The sequence below is a fragment of the Salmo salar genome, chromosome 01, assembly GCF_965601325.2.
Source record: "Salmo salar chromosome 01, fSalSal1, whole genome shotgun sequence".
NCBI classification, from domain to species: domain Eukaryota; kingdom Metazoa; phylum Chordata; class Actinopteri; order Salmoniformes; family Salmonidae; genus Salmo; species Salmo salar.
The window spans coordinates 103497289-103519876 of NC_138291.1; the positions used below are offsets into that span (position 1 = coordinate 103497289).

Sequence of the window (22588 nt, forward strand, 5' to 3'; positions counted from 1 at the left end):
GACATTATGTTATACAATACATGCATGTTTTGTTCAATCAAGTTCATATTTATATCAAAAAACAGCTTTTTACATTGGCGTGTGATGTTCAGAAAATATATTCCCACCGAAAACTTCGGGTGAATTTTCTAAATTACTCATCATAAACGTTGACAAAATACATAACAATTATTTTAAGAATTATAGATACAGAACTCCTTTATGCAATCGCTATGTCAGATTTTAAAATAGCTTTCCGGCGAAAGCACATTTTGCAATATTCTGAGTACATAGTTCAGCCATCACGGTGAGCTATTCAGACACCCGCCAAGTTCGGGGCACACTAAACTCAGAATTAGTATTAGAAAAATTGTATTACCTTTGCTGATCTTCGTCAGAATGCACTCCCAGGACTGCTACTTCCACAAGAAATGTTGTTTTTGTTGTTTTTGTTCCAAATAATCCATAGTTATGTCCAAATACCTCCGTTTTGTTTGTGCGTTCAGGTCACTATCCAAAGGGTAACGCGCAAGTGCAATTCGAGACAAAAAAATTCTAAATGTTCCATTACCATACTTAGAAGCATGTCAAACGCTGTTTAAAATCAATTTTTATGGTATTTTTCTCGTAAAATAGCGATAATATTCCAACCGGACAATAGTGTTCAAAGAGGAAAGAAAAAACAGCGTGGTCGCGTGAACGCGCATATCCAATCTCTTTGTCACCAGGCAGACCACTGAGAAACTGAGCTACTATACTCTGCCCAGAGACAGGAGATGCCTCAATCCGCTTTCTGAAGGCTTTAGAGAGCTAATGGAAGCCTTAGAAAGTGCTACGTAACCCCACAGATACGGTAGTTTTGATAGAGAATCAAAAGAACTACAAATTCTCTTTTTGCCTGCCATATGAGTTCTGTTATACTCACAGACACCATTCAAACAGTTTTAGAAACTTCTGAGTGTACCCAAATCGACTAATAATATGCAAATATTTGACTCTGGGCCCGAGAAGTAGGCCGTTTAATTTGGGTACGTTTTTCATCCGGACGTGAAAATACTGCCCCCTATAGCGAAGAGGTTAAATTACACTGCAGGTCAAAGTGCAAAAAACATTATGCAATACAGGATCTGGAAAGAAGCCAATTTGACAACTGGCCTCTTATCCTTATTGAAATGCTGTCGATGGGGACGGGGTCTGGGACAGCGACGGGGCACGGATGGTGCTGAAGATACTTTTTGGAGATTTAAAAATATATGTATATACATTTGTATTACTATTTATCAGAGGTAGCAGCAGCACCCTCAGCACCTCTACTTCCTGCAGCTATTCCATCCCTTTACTGTGTGTATTAGGTTGCTGTTGTGGAATTGTTAGATTACTTGTTAGATATTGCTGCACTGTTGGAACTAGAAGCACAAGCATTTCTCTACACCCACAATAACATCTGCTAAACACCTGTATGTGACCAATAAAGTTTTATTTGATTTATGGGTGAACCTGCAATAAAGCATTTCCTTGCACCTTGTACTCCATGTACAGTATATTATATACTGTCTACAGTATATACAGTGTATATGACAAATAAACAAACTTGTCTTGACACACACACACACACACACACACACACACACACTGGTAGTCTATTGAAAGAGGGATGAGACAGGCCACAGCACAACCTACTAAAATAATAAAGTTGTCCCTCTAATGCATTGCTCTCATGTCTGTCAGTCTCTTTGGTAGGGGTTAACTCACAGTCAACAGTCAACCCCCCAATGTCACTTTCAGCAATAGCATCTAATCTTAGAAAACGGTGTGGTTTCACTACGCCCGTGGCTTTCTCATTGATCGTATGTTACCTTCGTGAACAATGACTAAAGACAAAGAGGTGCTATATACTAGCTCTCTACGCCCACGTGTCTGTCTCGATGTGTTTCACCTAGGAGGAGAGAAGAGGGGAACAGACTGACGTAACATAGTCCGGCACCCTCCGCCGCCACATCATCCTCTTCTCAGCAGCAGAACGACCCTTCTCGGTGAAAGTGAACAGAATATACAAAGGACAGACAGAGGAGACGGAAAAGAAACCAAAACGTATAGAGTAACGATTCTCACATGCTTGCTTTTGGTCGTAGTTGATAAGGATCGCGCGCTTGAACTAGAAATAAGCTACATGATATTTTAGCCGACGTGTTACTATTTTAGCGTCTATAAACTATTCATTGTTTATGTCAAGAGTATAAACTGTAACACATTGAGGTTTCAAGAACTCTTGGAAAATGCTACAATCTCTAACTAGCAATTCGTGTGTGCGGTTGATACAAAGTCACAAATCGACATGGTATTTTTTTATTCTAGTCTTGGGATATATTCTTTATCTTATATTCGGAGCTGTTGTCTTTTCATCGGTGGAACTGCCTTATGAAGACCGGCTAAGACAGGAGTTACGAACCATCAAAAAACTGTTCCTCCAAGACAACGAATGTCTGTCGGAAGAACGCCTTGAGGAGTTTTTGGAAAAAGCGCTCGAGGCCAGTAACTATGGGGTGTCCATTCTCAATAACGCATCGGCAAATTGGAATTGGGACTTCACCTCCTCGCTCTTTTTCGCCAGTACTGTATTGTCTACCACAGGTGAGTCCGTCATTGGCCTATTAAAGTGTACTGCATTTCAGCCATCTAGGGTTGGGCTGGCTGGAGGTGATGCAGGCTGCGCGTCATAGCTCGTTCTACGTTGGCGCAATGACATCGCTCCCAGAAATGAATAGGTGACGTTCAGAAATGTGTTGCCCTATATCTATTTTCGGAAAAATAAGGGAGTTGCTTGCTTATGTAGTTATGGATGATGGTTATACAGTTGATTATTGTCATAACCTTCTTGTAACTAGGCACACGACCTGAAAGCAGTTTGCGTTTTGTTGCCTGTGACACTGAAATGTACCCTTTCGAGACACTGTACACCCAAGTAACACCTGGCTATGTTACCTGAACTCAGCTCAGTGATGACAATACATATATGCCCCCAATGCAGCCATTGCACACAACAAAGGCCTATAACAAAGGCCTACTATATAGGCCTACCCCCCAAAATAGATGTCTGCATAGCTGCGGGATGTGGGCTGCTGCAGCACCCCCTGACACATTAGAATAATACAATAGATGTCTGCATAGCTGTGGGATGTGGGCTGCTGCAGCACCCCCTGACACGTTAGAATAATAAAATAGATGTCTGCATAGCTGTGGGATGTGGGCTGCTGCAGCACCCCCTGACACGTTAGAATAATACAATAGATGTCTGCATAGCTGTGGGATGTGGGCTGCTGCAGCACCCCCTGACACGTTAGAATAATAAAATAGATGTCTGCATAACTGTGGGATGTGGGCTGCTACAGCACCCCCTGACACGTTAGAATAATAAAATAGATGTCTGCATAGCTGTGGGATGTGGGCTGCTACAGCACCCCCTGACACATTAGAATAATAAAATAGATGTCTGCATAGCTGTGGGATGTGGGCTGCTACAGCACCCCCTGACACATTAGAATAATAAAATAGATGTCTGCATAGCTGTGGGATGTGGGCTGCTGCAGCACCCCCTGACACATTAGAATAATAAAATAGATGTCTGCATAGCTGTGGGATGTGGGCTGCTGCAGCACCCCCTGACACATTAGAATAATAAAATAGATGTCTGCATAGCTGTGGGATGTGGGCTGCTGCAGCACCCCCTGACACATTAGAACAATAAAATAGATGTCTGCATAGCTGTGGGATGTGGGCTGCTACAGCACCCCCTGACACATTAGAATAATAAAATAGATGTCTGCATAGCTGTGGGATGTGGGCTGCTACAGCACCCCCTGACACATTAGAATAATAAAATAGATGTCTGCATAGCTGTGGGATGTGGGCTGCTGCAGCACCCCCTGACACATTAGAATAATAAAATAGATGTCTGCATAGCTGTGGGATGTGGGCTGCTGCAGCACCCCCTGACACATTAGAATAATAAAATAGATGTCTGCATAGCTGTGGGATGTGGGGTGCTGCAGCACCCCCTGACACATTAGAATAATAAAGAAAAAAATAATTTTAAAAAGTAGGATATATTTTTTCGCAAAAGTAGTGCACTGGGCGTTTACTAGTCCTGAATTAGCGGACAAATATAGGCATCTGTAGCGCAGGCCAAAAACAATTGTGCTCTGCCACACCCTCCCCCCTGATCTCATGACCTGGTCAGGTAAAACTCTGGGTCCTATTCGTAGGCTATGACAAAACATTATTATTATTCCCTTTTCATCTGTGTTATGACTATAGGGCTGAGGGTTTTCTTGTCGGGTCATGTGAATTGGAAACCCTTTCAAACTACCACAAACCTTGTTATTATTCATTCTGAATCTGATATCAAAAGAGCCAGAGACAACAACTTAAATGGACTGTTGTTGTTGTTCTGTAGTATAGTTAAGCTGCAGCCGGCCCAGAACAGAGATGCACGTCTTGCTCTTCATTGTAATCAGAGGGCTAAAATTAATACAATGCATGCATGTCTCTCTTGGCTAAGAGTTGAGTAGAGACTGACTGCATCACTTCTTGTTTTTATAAGAAACATTAATGTGTTGGAAATTCCAAATTGTTTCCATAGTCAACTTATACACAGCTCTGATGCACACACTTACCCCACCAGACATGCCACCAGGGGTCTTTTCATAGTCCCAAATCCAGAACAAATGCAAGTAGGCATACACTGACTTGTTGTAGATAAAAACCAGTGGTGTGTTTCCACCAAACGGACTTGTTGTAGATAAAAAACAGTGGTGTGTTTCCACCAAACTGACTTGTTGTAGATAAAAACCAGTGGTGTGTTTCCACCAAACGGACTTGTTGTAGATAAAAACCAGTGGTGTGTTTCCACCAAACTGACTTGTTGTAGATAAAAACCAGTGGTGTGTTTCCACCAAACTGACTTGTTGTAGATAAAAACCAGTGGTGTGTTTCCACCAAACTGACTTGTTGTAGATAAAAACCAGTGGTGTGTTTCCACCAAACTGACTTGTTGTAGATAAAAACCAGTGGGTGATGTCATAGTGCACACAAAATGTACTTTTTCGCATCAGATTTCATGTACCTATTATTATTATTATTATTATTTGTATCTATAGTTTTGTCACAAAAACTGTTGCGTTAAATAGCAAATGTGTCTACTCTGGTCTTGGCAGGTGCACTCTAGCCAACAGCTGGCAGATACAGTGCAAGAGGGCTGTGTGGGTAGGCTCATCTACATGATGACATTATTATCGATAAGAGCAAGAATAGTTTTATTTGTCAGATGGCAGTCAAGCATCAATCATCATGTCACCAGAATAAGACCCTGGATAGTTACTGGAAAGGAGCATCAATCATCATGTCACCAGAATAAGACCCTGGATAGTTATTGGAAAGGAGCATCAATCATCATGTCACCAGAATAAGACCCTGGATAGTTACTGGAAAGGAGCATCAATCATCATGTCACCAGAATAAGACCCTGGATAGTTATTGGAAAGGAGCATCAATCATCATGTCACCAGAATAAGACCCTGGATAGTTATTGGAAAGGAGCATCAATCATCATGTCACCAGAATAAGACCCTGGATAGTTATTGGAAAGGAGCATCAATCATCATGTCACCAGAATAAGACCCTGGATAGTTATTGGAAAGGAGCATCAAGCTCATCACCGTGCACTTTCACCCCCCCTGTGAAGTTTACCATAACGTATTTAATCTGTAGCCTAATTAACTGCATGCTTCCCCAGTCGTAGTGGGAGACCACACACCATGTCATCGTGTGACTCCAAGTATACTTCCATATGATGCTTATTATATCAATATTTGCGCAAAAAGATGTTTTCACCACCATTTCTCAAATAATCTCTTTTACAGACACAGAAAGATCCCACCGTGTCGAACGAACAGATCTGTTGGCGTTTATAAAATTGTACCGAAACTAATTGTTCCATCACAGCTGTCATTATTTTTTTATATGGTATGACTTTACACACGTAAAAACTGTGGATGAAAACATGGTAAGTGTCTTTCAATAATAATTGAACTCTATACACATACAATGTTAAACAGTGGACTTGACAGAAAGGTTTCAATGTAGAAAAGTATTTTCATTTTATGTCATAAAACCTAGTATGTGTTAGTCTGATTACAGTGCTCTTCTGGAATGATTCATTCTGTCAGCTTTATGCAAGGTAGGGTTACGTTTAACACTATAGACAGTAGACTGTTACAAGACAGGGTTACGGTTAACACTATAGACAGTAGACTGTAACAAGGCAGGGTTACGTTTAACACTATAGATAGTAGACTGTAACAAGGCAGGGTTACGTTTAACACTATAGATAGTAGACTGTTACAAGGCAGGGTTACATTTAACACTATAGATAGTAGACTAACAAGGCAGGGATACGTTTAACACTATAGACAGTAGACTGTAACAAGGCAGGGTTACATTTAACACTATAGACAGTAGACTGTAACAAGGCAGGGTTACGTTTAACACTATAGATAGTAGACTGTTACAAGGCAGGGTTACGTTTAACACTATAGACAGTAGACTGTAACAAGGCAGGGTTACATTTAACACTATAGATAGTAGACTGTAACAAGGTAGGGTTACGTTTAACACTATAGACTGTAACAAGGCAGGGTTACATTTAACACTATAGACAGTAGACTGTAACAAGGCAGGGTTACATTTAACACTATAGATAGTAGACTGTAACAAGGTAGGGTTACGTTTAACACTGTAGACTGTAACAAGGCAGGGTTACATTTAACACTATAGATAGTAGACTGTTACAAGGTAGGGTTATGTTTAACACTATAGACTGTAACAAGGCAGGGTTACGTTTAACACTATAGATAGTAGACTAACAAGGCAGGGTTACATTTAACACTATAGACAGTAGACTGTAACAAGGTAGGGTTACGTTTAACACTATACATAGTACACTGTAACAAGGCAGGGTTACATTTAACACTATAGATAGTAGACTGTAACAAGGCAAGGTTACGTTTAACACTATAGACAGCAGACTGTAACAAGGCAGGGTTACATTTAACACTATAGATAGTAGACTGTAACAAGGCAGGGTTACGTTTAACACAATAGATAGTAGACTGTAACAAGGCAGGGTTACGTTTAACACTATAGACAGTAGACTGTAACAAGGCAGGGTTACATTTAACACTATAGATAGTAGACTGTAACAAGGTAGGGTTACGTTTAACACTATAGACTGTAACAAGGCAGGGTTACATTTAACACTATAGATAGTAGACTGTTACAAGGTAGGGTTACGTTTAACACAATAGACAGTAGACTGTTACAAGGCAGGGTTACATTTAACACTATAGATAGTAGACTGTAACAAGGTAGGGTTACGTTTAACACTATAGACTGTAACAAGGCAGGGTTACGTTTAACACTATAGACAGTAGACTGTAACAAGGCAGGGTTACATTTAACACTATAGATAGTAGACTGTAACAAGGTAGGGTTACGTTTAACACTATAGACTGTAACAAGGCAGGGTTACATTTAACACTATAGATAGTAGACTGTTACAAGGTAGGGTTATGTTTAACACTATAGACTGTAACAAGGCAGGGTTACATTTAACACTATAGACAGTAGACTGTAACAAGGCAGGGTTACGTTTAACACTATAGATAGTAGACTGTTACAAGGTAGGGTTACGTTTAACACAATAGACAGTAGACTGTTACAAGGCAGGGTTACGTTTAACACTATAGACAGTAGACTGTAACAAGGCAGGGTTACGTTTAACACTATAGACAGTAGACTGTTACAAGGCAGGGTTACATTTAACACTATAGCCAGTAGACTGTAACAAGGTAGGGTTACGTTTAACACTATAGACAGTAGACTGTAACAAGGCAGGGTTACATTTAACACTATAGATAGTAGACTGTAACAAGGTAGGGTTACGTTTAACACTATAGATAGTAGACTGTAACAAGACAGGGTTACGTTTAACACTATAGATAGTAGACTGTAACAAGGCAAGGTTACATTTAACACTATAGACAGCAGACTGTAACAAGGCAGGGTTACATTTAACACTATAGATAGTAGACTGTAACAAGGCAGGGTTACGTTTAACACAATAGATAGTAGACTGTAACAAGGCAGGGTTACGTTTAACACTATAGACAGTAGACTGTAACAAGGCAGGGTTACATTTAACACTATAGATAGTAGACTGTAACAAGGTAGGGTTACGTTTAACACTATAGACTGTAACAAGGCAGGGTTACATTTAACACTATAGACAGTAGACTGTAACAAGGCAGGGTTACGTTTAACACTATAGATAGTAGACTGTTACAAGGTAGGGTTACGTTTAACACAATAGACAGTAGACTGTTACAAGGCAGGGTTACGTTTAACACTATAGACAGTAGACTGTAACAAGGCAGGGTTACGTTTAACACTATAGACAGTAGACTGTAACAAGGCAGGGTTGCATTTAACACTATAGATAGTAGACTGTAACAAGGCAGGGTTACGTTTAACACTATAGACAGTAGACTGTTACAAGGCAGGCTTACATTTAACACTATAGATAGTAGACTGTAACAAGGCAGGGTTACATTTAACACTATAGACAGTAGACTGTTACAAGGTAGGGTTACGTTTAACACTATAGATAGTAGACTGTAACAAGGCACGGTTACATTTAACACTATAGATAGTAGACTGTAACAAGGTAGGGTTATATTTAACACTATAGATAGTAGACTGTAACAAGGTAGGGTTACGTTTAACACTATAGACAGTAAGTAGACTGTGTCAAGGTAGGGTTACGTTTAACACTATAGACAGTAGACTGTAACAAGGCAGGGTTACATTTAACACTATAGATAGTAGACTGTAACAAGGCAGGGTTACATTTAACACTATAGATAGTAGACTAACAAGGCAGGGTTGCATTTAACACTATAGATAGTAGACTAACAAGGCAGGGTTACATTTAACACTATAGATAGTAGACTAACAACGCAGGGTTGCATTTAACACTATAGATAGTAGACCGTAACAAGGCAGGGTTACATTTAACACTATAGATAGTAGACTAACAAGGCAGGGTTGCATTTAACACTATAGATAGTAGACTGTAACAAGGCAGGGTTACGTTTAACACTATAGACAGTAGACTGTAACAAGGCAGGGTTGCATTTAACACTATAGATAGTAGACTAACAAGGCAGGGTTACATTTAACACTATAGATAGTAGACTGTAACAAGGCAGGGTTTCATTTAACACTATACACAGTAGACTGTAACAAGGTAGGGTTACATTTAACACTATAGATAGTATACTGTAACAAGGCAGGGTTACATTTAACACTACACAGTAGACTGTAACAAGGTAGGGTTACATTTAACACTATAGACAGTAGACTGTTACAAGGCAGGGTTACGTTTAACACTATAGACAGTAGACTGTTACAAGGCAGGGTTACGTTTAACACTATAGACAGTAGACTGTTACAAGGCAGGGGGGGCAGGGAGCCTATTGGGGTCAAGGAGCCTATTGGCCAGGGAGCCTAGAGGCCTGTCAGCCTAGAGGCCAGGGAGCCTAGAGGCCTGTGAGCCTAGAGGCCAGGGAGACTAGGGGCCAGGGAGCCTAGGGGCCAGGGAGCCTAGGGGTTAAGTGCGTTGGGCTAGTAACCGAAAGGTCGCTGGTTGAAATCGTTCAAGCTGACTTAGTGAAAAATCTGTATGCACTTAACCCTAATTGCTCTGGATAATAGCTACAATGTGAATAAGGGAAAGTTATGGTAGAGGTATTTGGCAGGTCTTTTACCCCTTTTTGTGATATCCAATTGGTAGTTACAGTCTTGTCCCGTCGCTGCAACTCCTGTACGGACTCAGAAGAGGCGAAGGTCAAGAGCCATGTGTCCTCCGAAACACGACCCTGCCAAGCCTCACTGCTCGCTTATCCCGGATGCCAGCCGCACCAATGTGTCGGAGGAAACACCGTACAGCTGGCAACCGTGTCAGCGTGCACGCGCACGGCATGCAACAGGCGTCGCTAGAAAGCGATGGGACAAGGACATCCCGGCCGGCCAAACCCTCCCCTAACCCAGATGACGCTGGGCCAATTGTGTGCCACCTCATGGGTCTCCCAGTCACGGCCGTCTGCGACACAGTATAGAGGTGGTATTACTGCAGTGAAGAGGTGGTAGTACTGCAGTGAAGAGGTGGTATTTCTGCAGTAAAGAGGTGGTATTTCTGCAGTAAAGAGGTGGTATTACTGCAGTAAAGAGGTGGTATTACTGCAGTAAAGAGGTGGTATTACTGCAGTGAAAAGGTGGTATTACTGCAGTAAAGAGGTGGTATTACTGCAGTAAAGAGGTGGTATTACTACAGTGAAGATGTGGTATTACTACAGTGAAGAGGTGGTATTACTGCAGTGAGAGGTGGTATTTCTGCAGTAAAGAGGTGGTATTTCTGCAGTAAAGAGGTGGTATTACTGCAGTAAAGAGGTGGTATTACTGCAGTAAAGAGGTGGTATTACTGCAGTGAAAAGGTGGTATTACTGCAGTAAAGAGGTGGTATTACTGCAGTAAAGAGGTAGTATTACTACAGTGAAGAGTGGTATTACTACAGTGAAGAGGTGGTATTACTGCAGTGAGAGGTGGTATTTCTGCAGTAAAGAGGTGGTATTTCTGCAGTAAAGAGGTGGTATTACTGCAGTAAAGAGGTGGTATTACTGCAGTAAAGAGGTGGTATTACTGCAGTGAAAAGGTGGTATTACTGCAGTAAAGAGGTGGTATTACTGCAGTAAAGAGGTAGTATTACTACAGTGAAGAGTGGTATTACTACAGTGAAGAGGTGGTATTACTGCAGTGAGAGGTGGTATTTCTGCAGTAAAGAGGTGGTATTTCTGCAGTAAAGAGATGGTATTAATGCAGTAAAGAGGTGGTATTACTGCATTAAAGAGGTGGTATTACAGTGAAGAGGTGGTATTACTACAGTAAAGAGGTGGTATTACTACAGTAAAGAGGTGGTATTACTACAGTAAAGAGGTGATATTACTGCAGTAAAGAGGTTGTTTTACTGCAGTGAAGAGGTGGTATTACTGCAGTGAAGAGGTGGTATTACAGTGAAGAGGTGGTATTACTGCAGTAAAGAGGTGGTATTACTGCAGTAAAGAGGTGGTATTACTACAGTGAAGAGGTGGTATTACTGCAGTGAAGAGGTGGTATTACTGCAGTGAGAGGTGGTATTACTGCAGTAAAGAGGTGGTATTACTGCAGTAAAGAGGTGGTATTACAGTGAAGAGGTGGTATTACAGTGAAGTGGTGGTATTACTGCAGTGAAGAGGTGATATTACTGCAGTAAAGAGGTGGTATTACAGTGAAGAGGTGGTATTACAGTGAAGTGGTGGTATTACTGCAGTGAAGAGGTGATATTACTGCAGTGAAGAGGTGGTATTACAGTGAAGTGGTGGTTTACTGGAGTGAATAGGTGATATTACAGTGAAATTGTGGTATTACTGTGAAGAGGCGATATTACTGCAGTAAAGAGGTGGTATTACTGCAGTAAAGAGGTGGTATTACTGCAGTAAAGAGGGAACTTCCTGCGTCAGGCCAATCACACATGGTAATAATTTACATTCAATCTCTCTCAACTTTCTTTCAGCTCTTATCATAACCATCCATCACATTTCTTCCTGGCACAGTGTTCTAAGTGTCACCATTCACTGATGGAGATTGTGTGTTAAGTATGCTACATAGTTCAGAAAGGACCCACCACGTGTAGACATTTATTAGAAAAGATGACATAGTCTTAGACTTAGGCTCCTTCAGGGTAGCTCACTGCCAGAGCCAAGCATCAGATGAAGAGGATAATATAACTACATTCAGTGAGTACGATATGCTATACCACATCCCCTGGAGGAAGAAATCTAGAACCCAGACAGGTGGAGGCTGGGGAGGTGGCTGGGGAGGAGGCTGGAGGGGAGGCTAGGGAGGAGGCTGGGGAGGTGGTGGGGAGGAGGCTGTGGAGGTAGCTAGGGAGGAGGCTGGGGAGGAGGCTGGGGGGGAGGCTAGGGAGGAGGCTAGGGAGGAGGCTGGGGAGGTGTTGGGGAGGAGGCTGGGGAGGAGGCTAGGGAGGAGGCTGGGGAGGTGGTGGGGAGGAGGCTAGGGAGGTGGCTGGGGAGGAGGCTGGGGAGGTGGCTGGGGAGGAGGCTGGGGGGGAGGCTAGGGAGGAGGCTGGGGAGGAGGCTGGGGAGGAGGCTAGGGAGGAGGCTGGGGAGGTGGTGGGGAGGAGGCTAGGGAGGTGGCTGGGGAGGAGGCTGGGGAGGTGGTGGGGAGGTGGCTGGGATATCAGAACAGCAAGATACACCAGCGCATACGTGCCCGTGACATCCGGCATCGAGGACGCATGTGCAGAACTGGTCAACTTAAATAGACCACAGAACTGATCAAAATAGACCACAGAACTGGTCAACTTAAATAGACCACAGAACTGGTCAACTTAAATAGACCACAGAACTGGTCAACTTAAATAGACCACAGAACTGGTCAACTTAAATAGACCACAGAACTGATCAAAATAGACCACAGAACTGATCAAAATAGACCACAGAATTGGTCAACTTAAATAGGCCACAGAACTGATCAAAATAGACCACAGAACTGGTCAACTTAAATAGACCACAGAACTGGTCAACTTAAATAGACCACAGAACTGATCAAAATAGACCACAGAACTGGTCAACTTAAATAGACCACAGAACTGGTCAACTTAAATAGACCACAGAACTGGTCAACTTAAATAGACCACAGAACTGGTCAACTTAAATAGACCACAGAACTGGTCAACTTAAATAGACCACAGAACTGATCAAAATAGACCACAGAACTGATCAAAATAGACCACAGAATTGGTCAACTTAAATAGGCCACAGAACTGATCAAAATAGACCACAGAACTGGTCAACTTAAATAGACCACAGAACTGATCAAAATAGACCACAGAACTGGTCAACTTAAATAGACCACAGAACTGGTCAACTTAAATAGACCACAGAACTGATCAAAATAGACCACAGAACTGGTCAACTTAAATAGACCACAGAACTGATCAAAATAGACCACAGAACTGATCAAAATAGACCACAGAATTGGTCAACTTAAATAGGCCACAGAACTGATCAAAATAGACCACAGAACTGGTCAACTTAAATAGGCCACAGAACTGGTCAACTTAAATAGACCACAGAACTGGTCAACTTAAATAGACCACAGAACTGGTCAACTTAAATAGACCACAGAACTGGTCAACTTAAATAGACCACAGAACTGGTCATCTTAAATAGACCACAGAACTGGTCAACTTAAATAGACCACAGAACTGGTCAACTTAAATAGACCACAGAACTGGTCATCTTAAATAGACCACAGAACTGGTCATCTTAAATAGACCACAGAACTGGTCATCTTAAATAGACCACAGAACTGATCAACTTAAATAGACCACAGAACTGGTCATCTTAAATAGACCACAGAACTGATCAACTTAAATAGACCACAGAACTGGTCATCTTAAATAGACCACAGAACTGGTCAACTTAAGTAGACCACAGAACTGGTCATCTTAAATAGACCACAGAACTGGTCAACTTAAATAGACCACAGAACTGATCAACTTAAATAGACCACAGAACTGATCAACTTAAATAGACCACAGAACTGGTCAACTTAAATGGACAACAAGTAGACTGTGAATCCAATTGGTGTAATATCTGCTGATGTCACCACACTGGGGCTCCCCTTCTAAACAGGCATTGCTTCATTTTACTGCAGGGTTTGATTCCTAACATAACTTTCTATCCATTTTGACTTAATAAAGATATTGAAAATCATGGTAGGCCTACTCTGACATGAACTAGCCTAGTTTTCCATGATTGTGTTGGAGGGCCATGGCATTTTGAACACTCATTATAGGAACACTTCAAACAAAACATGCTACATGCTCTTTTCTTTAAAGGGGCAATCTAGAGGTGGAACAATATCCAAACGGGCACCACACTACTGTTTTGGTAAAAAGCTAAGAGATGTGGCTGGAGAAATGTAACCACTCTCATCTTCATAGACAGAGCTATGGATAGAAGGACTGGTCATCCATGAAATCAAATGTAAAGTTTTAACCATGTTTTGAGGCTATATAGTGTTTGTTTACATTTACATTGTTACAAACATTGGATTAAAACAAGCTTCTATTTTGGGTTCTGATGGGGTAAGACTGTTGTATGTATGTATAAGCTATATTCTTGAAGAATCAATGGGTACATACAGGTAACTGCCAAAATAAAGGAAACACTTGAGTAAATGAGGGATACTAATTACAGTGAGGGAAAAAAGTATTTGATCTCCTGCTGATTTAGTACGTTTGCCCACTGACAAAGAAATGATCAGTCTATAATTTTAATGCTAGGTTTATTTGGACAGTAAGAGACAGAATAACAACAAAAAAATCCAGAAAATGCATGTCAAAAATGTTATAAATTGATTTGCATTTTAATGAGGGAAATAAGTATTTGACCCCTCTGCAAAACATGACTTAGTACTTGGTGGCAAAACCCTTGTTGGCAGTCACAGAGGTCAGACGTTTCTTGTAGTTGGCCACCAGGTTTGTACACATCTCAGGAGGGATTTTGTCCCACTCCTCTTTGCAGATCTTCTCCAAGTCATTAAGGTTTCGAGGCTGACATTTTGCAACTCGAACCTTCAGCTCCCTCCACAGATTTTCTATGGGATTAAGGTCTGGAGACTGATTAGGCCACTGTAGGACCTTAATGTGCTTCTTCTTGAGCAACTCCTTTGTTGCCTTGGCCGTGTGTTTTGGGTCATTGTCATGCTGGAATACCCATCCACGACCCATTTTCAATGCCCTGGCTGAGGGAAGGAGGTTCTCACCCAAGATTTGACGGTACATGGCCCCGTCCATCGTCCCTTTGATGCGGTGAAGTTGTCCTGTCCACATAGCAGAAAAACACCCCCAAAGCATAATGTTTCCACCTCCATGTTTGACGGTGGGGATGGTGTTCTTGGGGTCATAGGCAGCATTCCTCCTCCTCCTCCAAACACGGCAAGTTGAGTTGATGCTAAAGAGCTCCATTTTGGTCTCATCTGACCACAACACTTTCACCCAGTTGTCCTCCGAATCATTCAAATGTTCATTGGCAAACTTCAGACGGACATGTATATGTGGTTTCTTGAGCAGGGGGACCATGCGTGCGCTGCAGGATTTCAGTCCTTCACGGGCGTAGTGTGTTACCAATTGTTTTCTTGGTGACTATGGTCCCAGCTGCCTTGAGATCATTGACAAGATCGTCCCGTGTAGTTCTGGGCTGATTCCTCACCGTTCTCATGATCATTGCAACTCCACGAGGTGAGATCTTGCATGGAGCCCCAGGCCGAGGGAGATTGACAGTTCTTTTGTGTTTCTTCCATTTGCGAATAATCGCACCAACTGTTGTCACCTTCTCACCAAGCTGCTTGGCGATGGTCTTGTAGCCCATTCCAGCCTTGTGTAGGTCTACAATCTTGTCCCTGACATCCTTGGAGAGCTCTTTGGTCTTGGCCATGGTGGAGAGTTTGGAATCTGATTGATTGATTACTTTTGTGGACTGGTGTCTTTTATACAGGTAGCAAACTGAGATTAGGAGCACTCCCTTTAAGAGTGTGCTCCTAATCTCAGCTCGTTATCCGTATAAAAGACACCTGGGAGCCAGAAATCTTTCTGATTGAGAGGGGGTCAAATACTTATTTCCCTCAATAAAATGCAAATCAATTTATAACATTTTTGACGTGCGTTTTTCTGGATTTTTTTGTTGTTATTCTGTCTCTCACTGTTCAAGTAAACCTACCATTATAATTATAGACTGATCATTTCTTTGTCAGTGGGCAAACGTACAAAATCAGCAGGGGATCAAATACTTTTTTCCCTCACTGTATGTGGTTCAGCTGGGCAGTAGACTACTTTCATCACTACTACTGCCTTGTATGTGGTTCAGCTGGGCAATAGACTACTGTCATCACTACTACTGCCTTGTATGTGGTTCAGCTGGGCAATAGACAACTGTCATCACTACTACTGCCTTGTATGTGGTTCAGCTGGGCAATAGACTACTGTCATCACTACTACTGCCTTGTATGTGGTTCAGCTGGGCAATAGACAACTGTCATCACTACTACTGCCTTGTATGTGGTTCAGCTGGGCAGTAGACTACTGTCATCACTACTACTGCCTTGTATGTGGTTAAGCTGGGCAATAGACTACTGTCATCACTACTACTGCCTTGTATGTGGTTCAGCTGGGCAATAGACTACTGTCATCACTACTACTGCCTTGTATGTGGTTCAGATGGGCAATAGACTACTGTCATCACTACTACTGCCTTGTATGTGGTTCAGCTGGGCAGTAGACTACTGTCATCACTACTACTGCCTTGTATGTGGTTCAGCTGGGCAGTAGACTACTGTCATCACTACTACTGCCTTGTATGTGGTTCAGCTGGGCAGTAGACTACTGTCATCACTACTACTGCCTTGTATGTGGTTCAGCTGGGCAGTAGACTACTGTCATCACTACTACTGCCTTGTATGTGGTTCAGCTGGGCAGTAGACTACTGTCATCACTACTACTGCCTTGTATGTGGTTCAGCTGGGCAGTAGACTACTGTCATCACTACTACTGCCTTGTATGTGGTTCAGCTGGGCAGTAGACTACTGTCATCACTTTTACTGCCTTGAACGTGTAGATGAAAAAAGTGATGCAAATATTTGGGAAGTGGGTAACACTTTGTATTAACGTTGGTCTTAACTAATATCAATATTGTATTAACATGTCGTTAGATAATGCTGTACTTTAACATTGATCATAATCTTAATTAAACACTGCTTTGTGTTTCCTCCAGGATACGGTCACACCGCTCCGCTCTCCGACGGGGGAAAAGCTTTCTGTATCGTCTACTCTGTGCTCGGTATCCCCTTCACCCTCCTCTTCCTCACCGCCGTGGTCCAACGCATCATGATCTTCAGCACCCGCCGGCCCGTCCTATATGTGTCCACCCGCTGGGGCCTGTCCAAACCTTTGGTAGCCATGGTCCATGCCACGCTCCTCGCCATCCTGGCTGCTTCCTGTTTCTTCCTCATCCCGGCGGCCATCTTCTCCTCCCTAGAGGAGAACTGGAACTTCCTGGAGAGTTTCTACTTTTGTTTTATATCTCTCAGTACCATCGGACTGGGAGATTACGTACCAGGAGAGTCCTTCAACCAGAGGTTCAGACAGATCTATAAAGTGGGCATCACTGGTGAGTGTTCACATTTGTTTGCAAAAATTTCTTTTAGCCCACAATAGGTGCTGGTCTTCCAATAGTCCATGAAAGATTGATGAATGATCTAGAACTGGGGTGATGAATGATCTAGAACTGGGTTGATGAATGATCTACAACTGGGTTGATGAATGATCTAGAACTGGGGTGATGAAAAATCTAGAACTGGAGTGATGAATGATCCAGAACTGGGGTGATGAATGATCTAGAACTGGGTTGATGAATGATCCAGAACTGGGTTGATGAATGATCCAGAACTGGGGTGATGAATGATCCAGAACTGGGTTGATGAATGATCCAGAACTGGGTTGATGAATGATCCAGAACTGGGGTGATGAATGATCCAGAACTGGGTTGATGAATGATCCAGAACTGGGTTGATGAATGATCCAGAACTGGGTGATGAATGATCCAGAACTGGGTTGTCCAAATTAAAGTGAACTTAAATAAACAGATAAATAGAGATACAGCAACATCCAACACCTTGAGGCTCTGCATTGGACAGGTTCGTCTTGAGGCTCTGGATGCTATTGGACAGGTTCGCTGTGAGTCTCTAGATGCTATTGGACAGGTTAGCCGTGAGGCTCTGGATGCTATTGGACAGGTTAGCCATGAGGCTCTGGATGCTATTGGACAGGTTCGTCTTGAGGCTCTAGATGCTATTGGACAGGTTAGCCGTGAGTCTCTAGATGCTATTGGACAGGTTAGCCGTGAGGCTCTGGATGCTATTGGACAGGTTAGCCATGAGGCTCTGGATGCTATTGGACAGGTTAGCCGTGAGGCTCTGGATGCTATTGGACAGGTTAGCCGTGAGGCTCTGGATGCTATTGGACAGGTTAGCCGTGAGTCTATAGATGCTATTGGACAGGTTTGTCTTGAGGCTCTGGATGCTATTGGACAGGTTTGTCTTGAGGCTCTGGATGCTATTGGACAGGTTTGTCTTGAGGCTCTGGATGCTATTGGACAGGTTTGTCTTGAGGCTCTGGATGCTATTGGACAGGTTTGTCTTGAGGCTCTGGATGCTATTGGACAGGTTTGTCTTGAGGCTCTGGATGCTATTGGACAGGTTTGTCTTGAGGCTCTGGATGCTATTGGACAGGTTTGTCTTGAGGCTCTAGATGCTATTGGACAGGTTTGTCTTGAGTCTATAGATGCTATTGGACAGGTTCGTCGTGAGAATCTGGATGCTATTGGACAGGTTTGTCTTGAGTCTATAGATGCTATTGGACAGGTTCGTCGTGAGAATCTGGATGCTATTGGACAGGTTTGTCTTGAGTCTATAGATGCTATTGGACAGGTTTGTCTTGAGGCTCTGGATGCTATTGGACAGACTCATCTTGCTCTTTAGAAGCCAAAAACCAGAAGCCTTTTGATGTGAAAGAGAAGACAGCTCCTGGCTAAGAAGAGAGAGAAAAAGGCCGATTTTAACTTAATAGTGGGTCCTGTATATTTTATTTGGATTGCCCTCAGCACTTCTGGTATGTTTTTGAAGTTTGGCTGACTCTGAGATAGGACAATCTTCACATATCTTTCCTGAACATCCCCTCTTCCCTCATCAATACACAGAATGGCTTGGCATCATTGTAGACCTCTAAATTAATGTAGACTGCTACTGCTATTCAGAGACTTTAGTTGATCTAAATTCTAGTTAAAAAATGATTATGACCATAGTAATGATCATGGTAATAATGAACTCATCAATTATTGGGAAAACCAACACCAAAACCTTTCTACTGATGACACACTGCTTGCTGGGCTCATCAGTGCCCTCTCCCTCCCCCTAGTGGTTAGATAGAAAAACGAACAATGTTGTGAGGTTGTGATTTCCATGATATGAACTGAGTCAGCTGAGGGTTTCAATGAGCCAGTGATGAGTTGGAGAAGAGGAGAAGAGGAGAGCTGCAGATAGCCTATTCAGTATTTATATCATACTATGCATGTGAGGATATGAACCATGGAGGGAGAGTGATCAAATGACAATATTAATGTCCAGGGATAATACCTCTCTGTCTCTCTCTCTCTCTCTCTCTCTCTCTCTCTCTCTCTCTCTCTCTCTCTCTCTCTCTGTCTCTCTCACTGTCTCTGTCTCTTTCTCTCTCTCTGTCTGTCTCTCTCTCTGTCTCTCTCTCTGTCTCTTTCTCTCTCTCGCTCTCTCTCTCTCTCTCTCTCTCTCTCTCTCTAAATGTCTCTCTCACTGTCTCTGTCTCTTTCTCTATCTCTCTCTCTCACACACACTCACTCTCTCTCTTTCTCTCTCTTTGTCTCTGTCTCTCTCGCTCTCACACTCACTCTCTCTCTCGCTCTGTCCCTCTCTATCTCTCTCTCTCGCTCTCTCTTTTCTCTCTCTATCTCTCTCTCTCGCTCTCTCTTTTCTCTCTCTCTCTCTCTCCAGTCTACCTCCTCCTGGGCCTGGTCGTGATGCTGGTGGTCCTGGAGACGCTCTGTGAGCTGCAGCAACTGAAGACCCTGAGGAAGATGTTCTATCTGAAGAAGGAGAAACCACAGGACCACTTGGCTATACTGGAGCACGACCATCTGTCCTTCACCTCCGTGTCCCACCGGAACAACTCCTCCTCGCTCAGGGAGGACAAGAACGTGCCCTTCGTTAGTGTCCCCGAGCTGGCCTCGCCCGGTGGGGACGACCCCATGATCGGCTAGAAAGGGGGTTGGGATAGTTAAAATGTTGGGGTGAAACTAGGGAAGGACAAGGAGAGTAGAAGTGTAGTGAGGGGGGAGGGATGGTGAAACTAGGGAAGGACAAGGAGAGTAGAAGTGTAGTGAGGGGGGAGGGATGGTGAAACTAGGGAAGGACAAGGAGAGTAGAAGTGTAGTGAGGGGGGAGGGATGGTGAAACTAGGGAAGGACAAGGAGAGTAGAAGTGTAGTGAGGGGGGAGGGATGGTGAAACTAAGGTTGCATCCCAGTTCTCTATCCTTCTTCTGAAGTGTGCACTTGATCACTGCATTTGTCATTATACCCCGATGAAGACAGCTTGTCTGTGGAAACGTTGGTTATTAGGTTATTAAATGATTGCATCTGAGCCCCTGGGTGTGCAGCTCTCCTGTTCTTTTCCAAGTGTTCTACTCCCTAAGACAGCACCTCGCCTAAACACGTGTGTGTTTCTATCACCTCTTGATCACTGCCTACCATGAATTCTCTCTAGGTGAAACTCTCTGTAACATTAGCTGAAAATCTCTAGGCGAAACTCTCCCCAGTCGATGCTAACACCAATTCAATGCTTTTCAATAAGAAGGGTAGAGAATCGGGATGCAGCCTATGAAGGAAGGCGTGGGAACGGGGATACCGGGGACTCATAGGAGAGTAGAAGGGTATTTCAGAGAACTTCAGAACGTAAGCTTCAGCAAAAGGATACATTTTAAAAACAAAAGCTTGACTTCAAACCACTGTTAGTAATATTGACTACGATAGTATTGTAACCCTTTATCATCCACGGGGAACTTAACTATCAAAACATGTAGCCTCCATATGTCTAGTTGATGTGTACGCTGGTTAACTTAACGATAAGGGAAATGTCAGCCTTACTATTGGAGCTTGGCTCATTGTCAGGATCCTTGTTCAGAACAGCCTTGCTATCTATCTACTGTTCTTATATAGACTATATCCATATCTATCATGTGTTATGAACACGCTCATAGTGAGTTATGATGCAGTCATAATGCGTTATGAGCACAGTTATAAACACATAGATATGGGCTTCGTAGAAAGTTGATAGAAAGTCCTACTAACTTGACAATAGCACAGTTGGGAACATTTACTAGGACATCCACCTGGGAAAATGGAAGCTAATATCACATTATACTGTTAGAGTCTGTACACATAGTACTGGATGTAGTTATAAGGTATATTTTACAGGAGTGAACTGAAACGCATGTATTCAGGTTAACTGGATCAGGTATACAACCGTAGCACATTTCATCATTGTGAAATTCCCTGAATATGAATTACAGTAAGATGTTTATTTGATGCTAGTTTAAAGTACAAGTTGTGATGTTATTTTGAGGCAGTTAAATGTTTCTTGACTAGTGCTGTAATACTGTATTTATCATGTTATTTAGTCTGAAAGAAAGGGACTTACTGTGTCTAATGTGTGGTTTATTGTATGTTAAAGGGACGGTTAAAAAGGGAACACGAACAAGGCAGTCTGAATCCTTTTACACTGTGAGAAGAAATGATGCTGTATAGAACCATAAAAGGTTCAGTGACTCATCTCATAAGGCCCTCATAAAGCACCTTATTTTTAGCAGTGTATTCTCATCAATCATATGACCACAGCAGGTTACTGAACACCTTATGTGAACCACTCAGAAATGGGAAATGACCGGGTTGAACATTTTGGACCAAAAATGATTGGTTCTGGAAAGTACAAAAGTTATATCCTGTACTTCAGATTTAAGTGAGAGGACAAAGAAGAACTGAATTTAGAAGAAGTGATGTTGTTGTTAGAAGACTTGCAGTGTGTGTACAGATATAGGATCTTAATTTGACCAGTATTGTCACAGCAAAATAATCCTGCAGGAACAGGATTTTAACATTTAGTCCATAATGTTGCTTGATTAGTGGTTAGGCTATTAGCTGGCCAAAAGTAGGCTACATGAAAAGTGCAATACTGTTAATATAACTGTGTTAGTGCGGGTTTTTAGTGAATGTATGTAAATCACAAAGCTCATCTGCAACAAAAGAGTGATCAAATTAAGAGCCTACATCTGTAAAGCTTTAGGACTGCTCTGTGACAGACAAGAAACGTCTGATTATTTGATACTGCAAATCACTATTTAAAAACATGACTATAAACTAGTTTTGAACTATTTTAGAAAGAGCTTAGTATTTCTGGGGGATGTTAAGAGTAGTGTTTACAAATGTGTGTTTGTAATTTATGCCGATGATGATTCTAATAAAGGTATTCCGTGAGAGACTCAGAGGAACTTGACTATAGAAAACACTGATTGACAGCAGGCAGACAGAACTGCTTTACAGTACAATGCAGTAGAAACATTTCCCTGGACAACTCTTTAACTGATTTGTAATAGCTACATTATAATGAATTAACTGACATATATTGCCCAAATTAAGATCTACAAATATCAACTAAATTAAGATTTAAGTTAAGATGTACATAAGGGAATATTAATTTATTTGCTCGTACATATTTGTCATGATGTCATCCTG

At 42.2% G+C, this 22588-nt stretch overlaps 1 protein-coding gene across 1 annotated transcript; it reads left to right on the plus strand.

Moving 5' to 3' along the window:
- Positions 1 to 1793: 1793 nt before the first annotated feature.
- Positions 1794 to 22344, plus strand: LOC106613705 (potassium channel subfamily K member 1). Its single transcript, XM_082978493.1, has 3 exons — positions 1794 to 2610; positions 16986 to 17381; positions 19795 to 22344. The coding sequence occupies exons 1-3, from the start codon at positions 2256 to 2258 to the stop codon at positions 20058 to 20060; spliced, it is 1017 nt and encodes a 338-aa protein (XP_082834619.1). The 5' UTR covers positions 1794 to 2255; the 3' UTR covers positions 20061 to 22344.
- Positions 22345 to 22588: the final 244 nt, after the last annotated feature.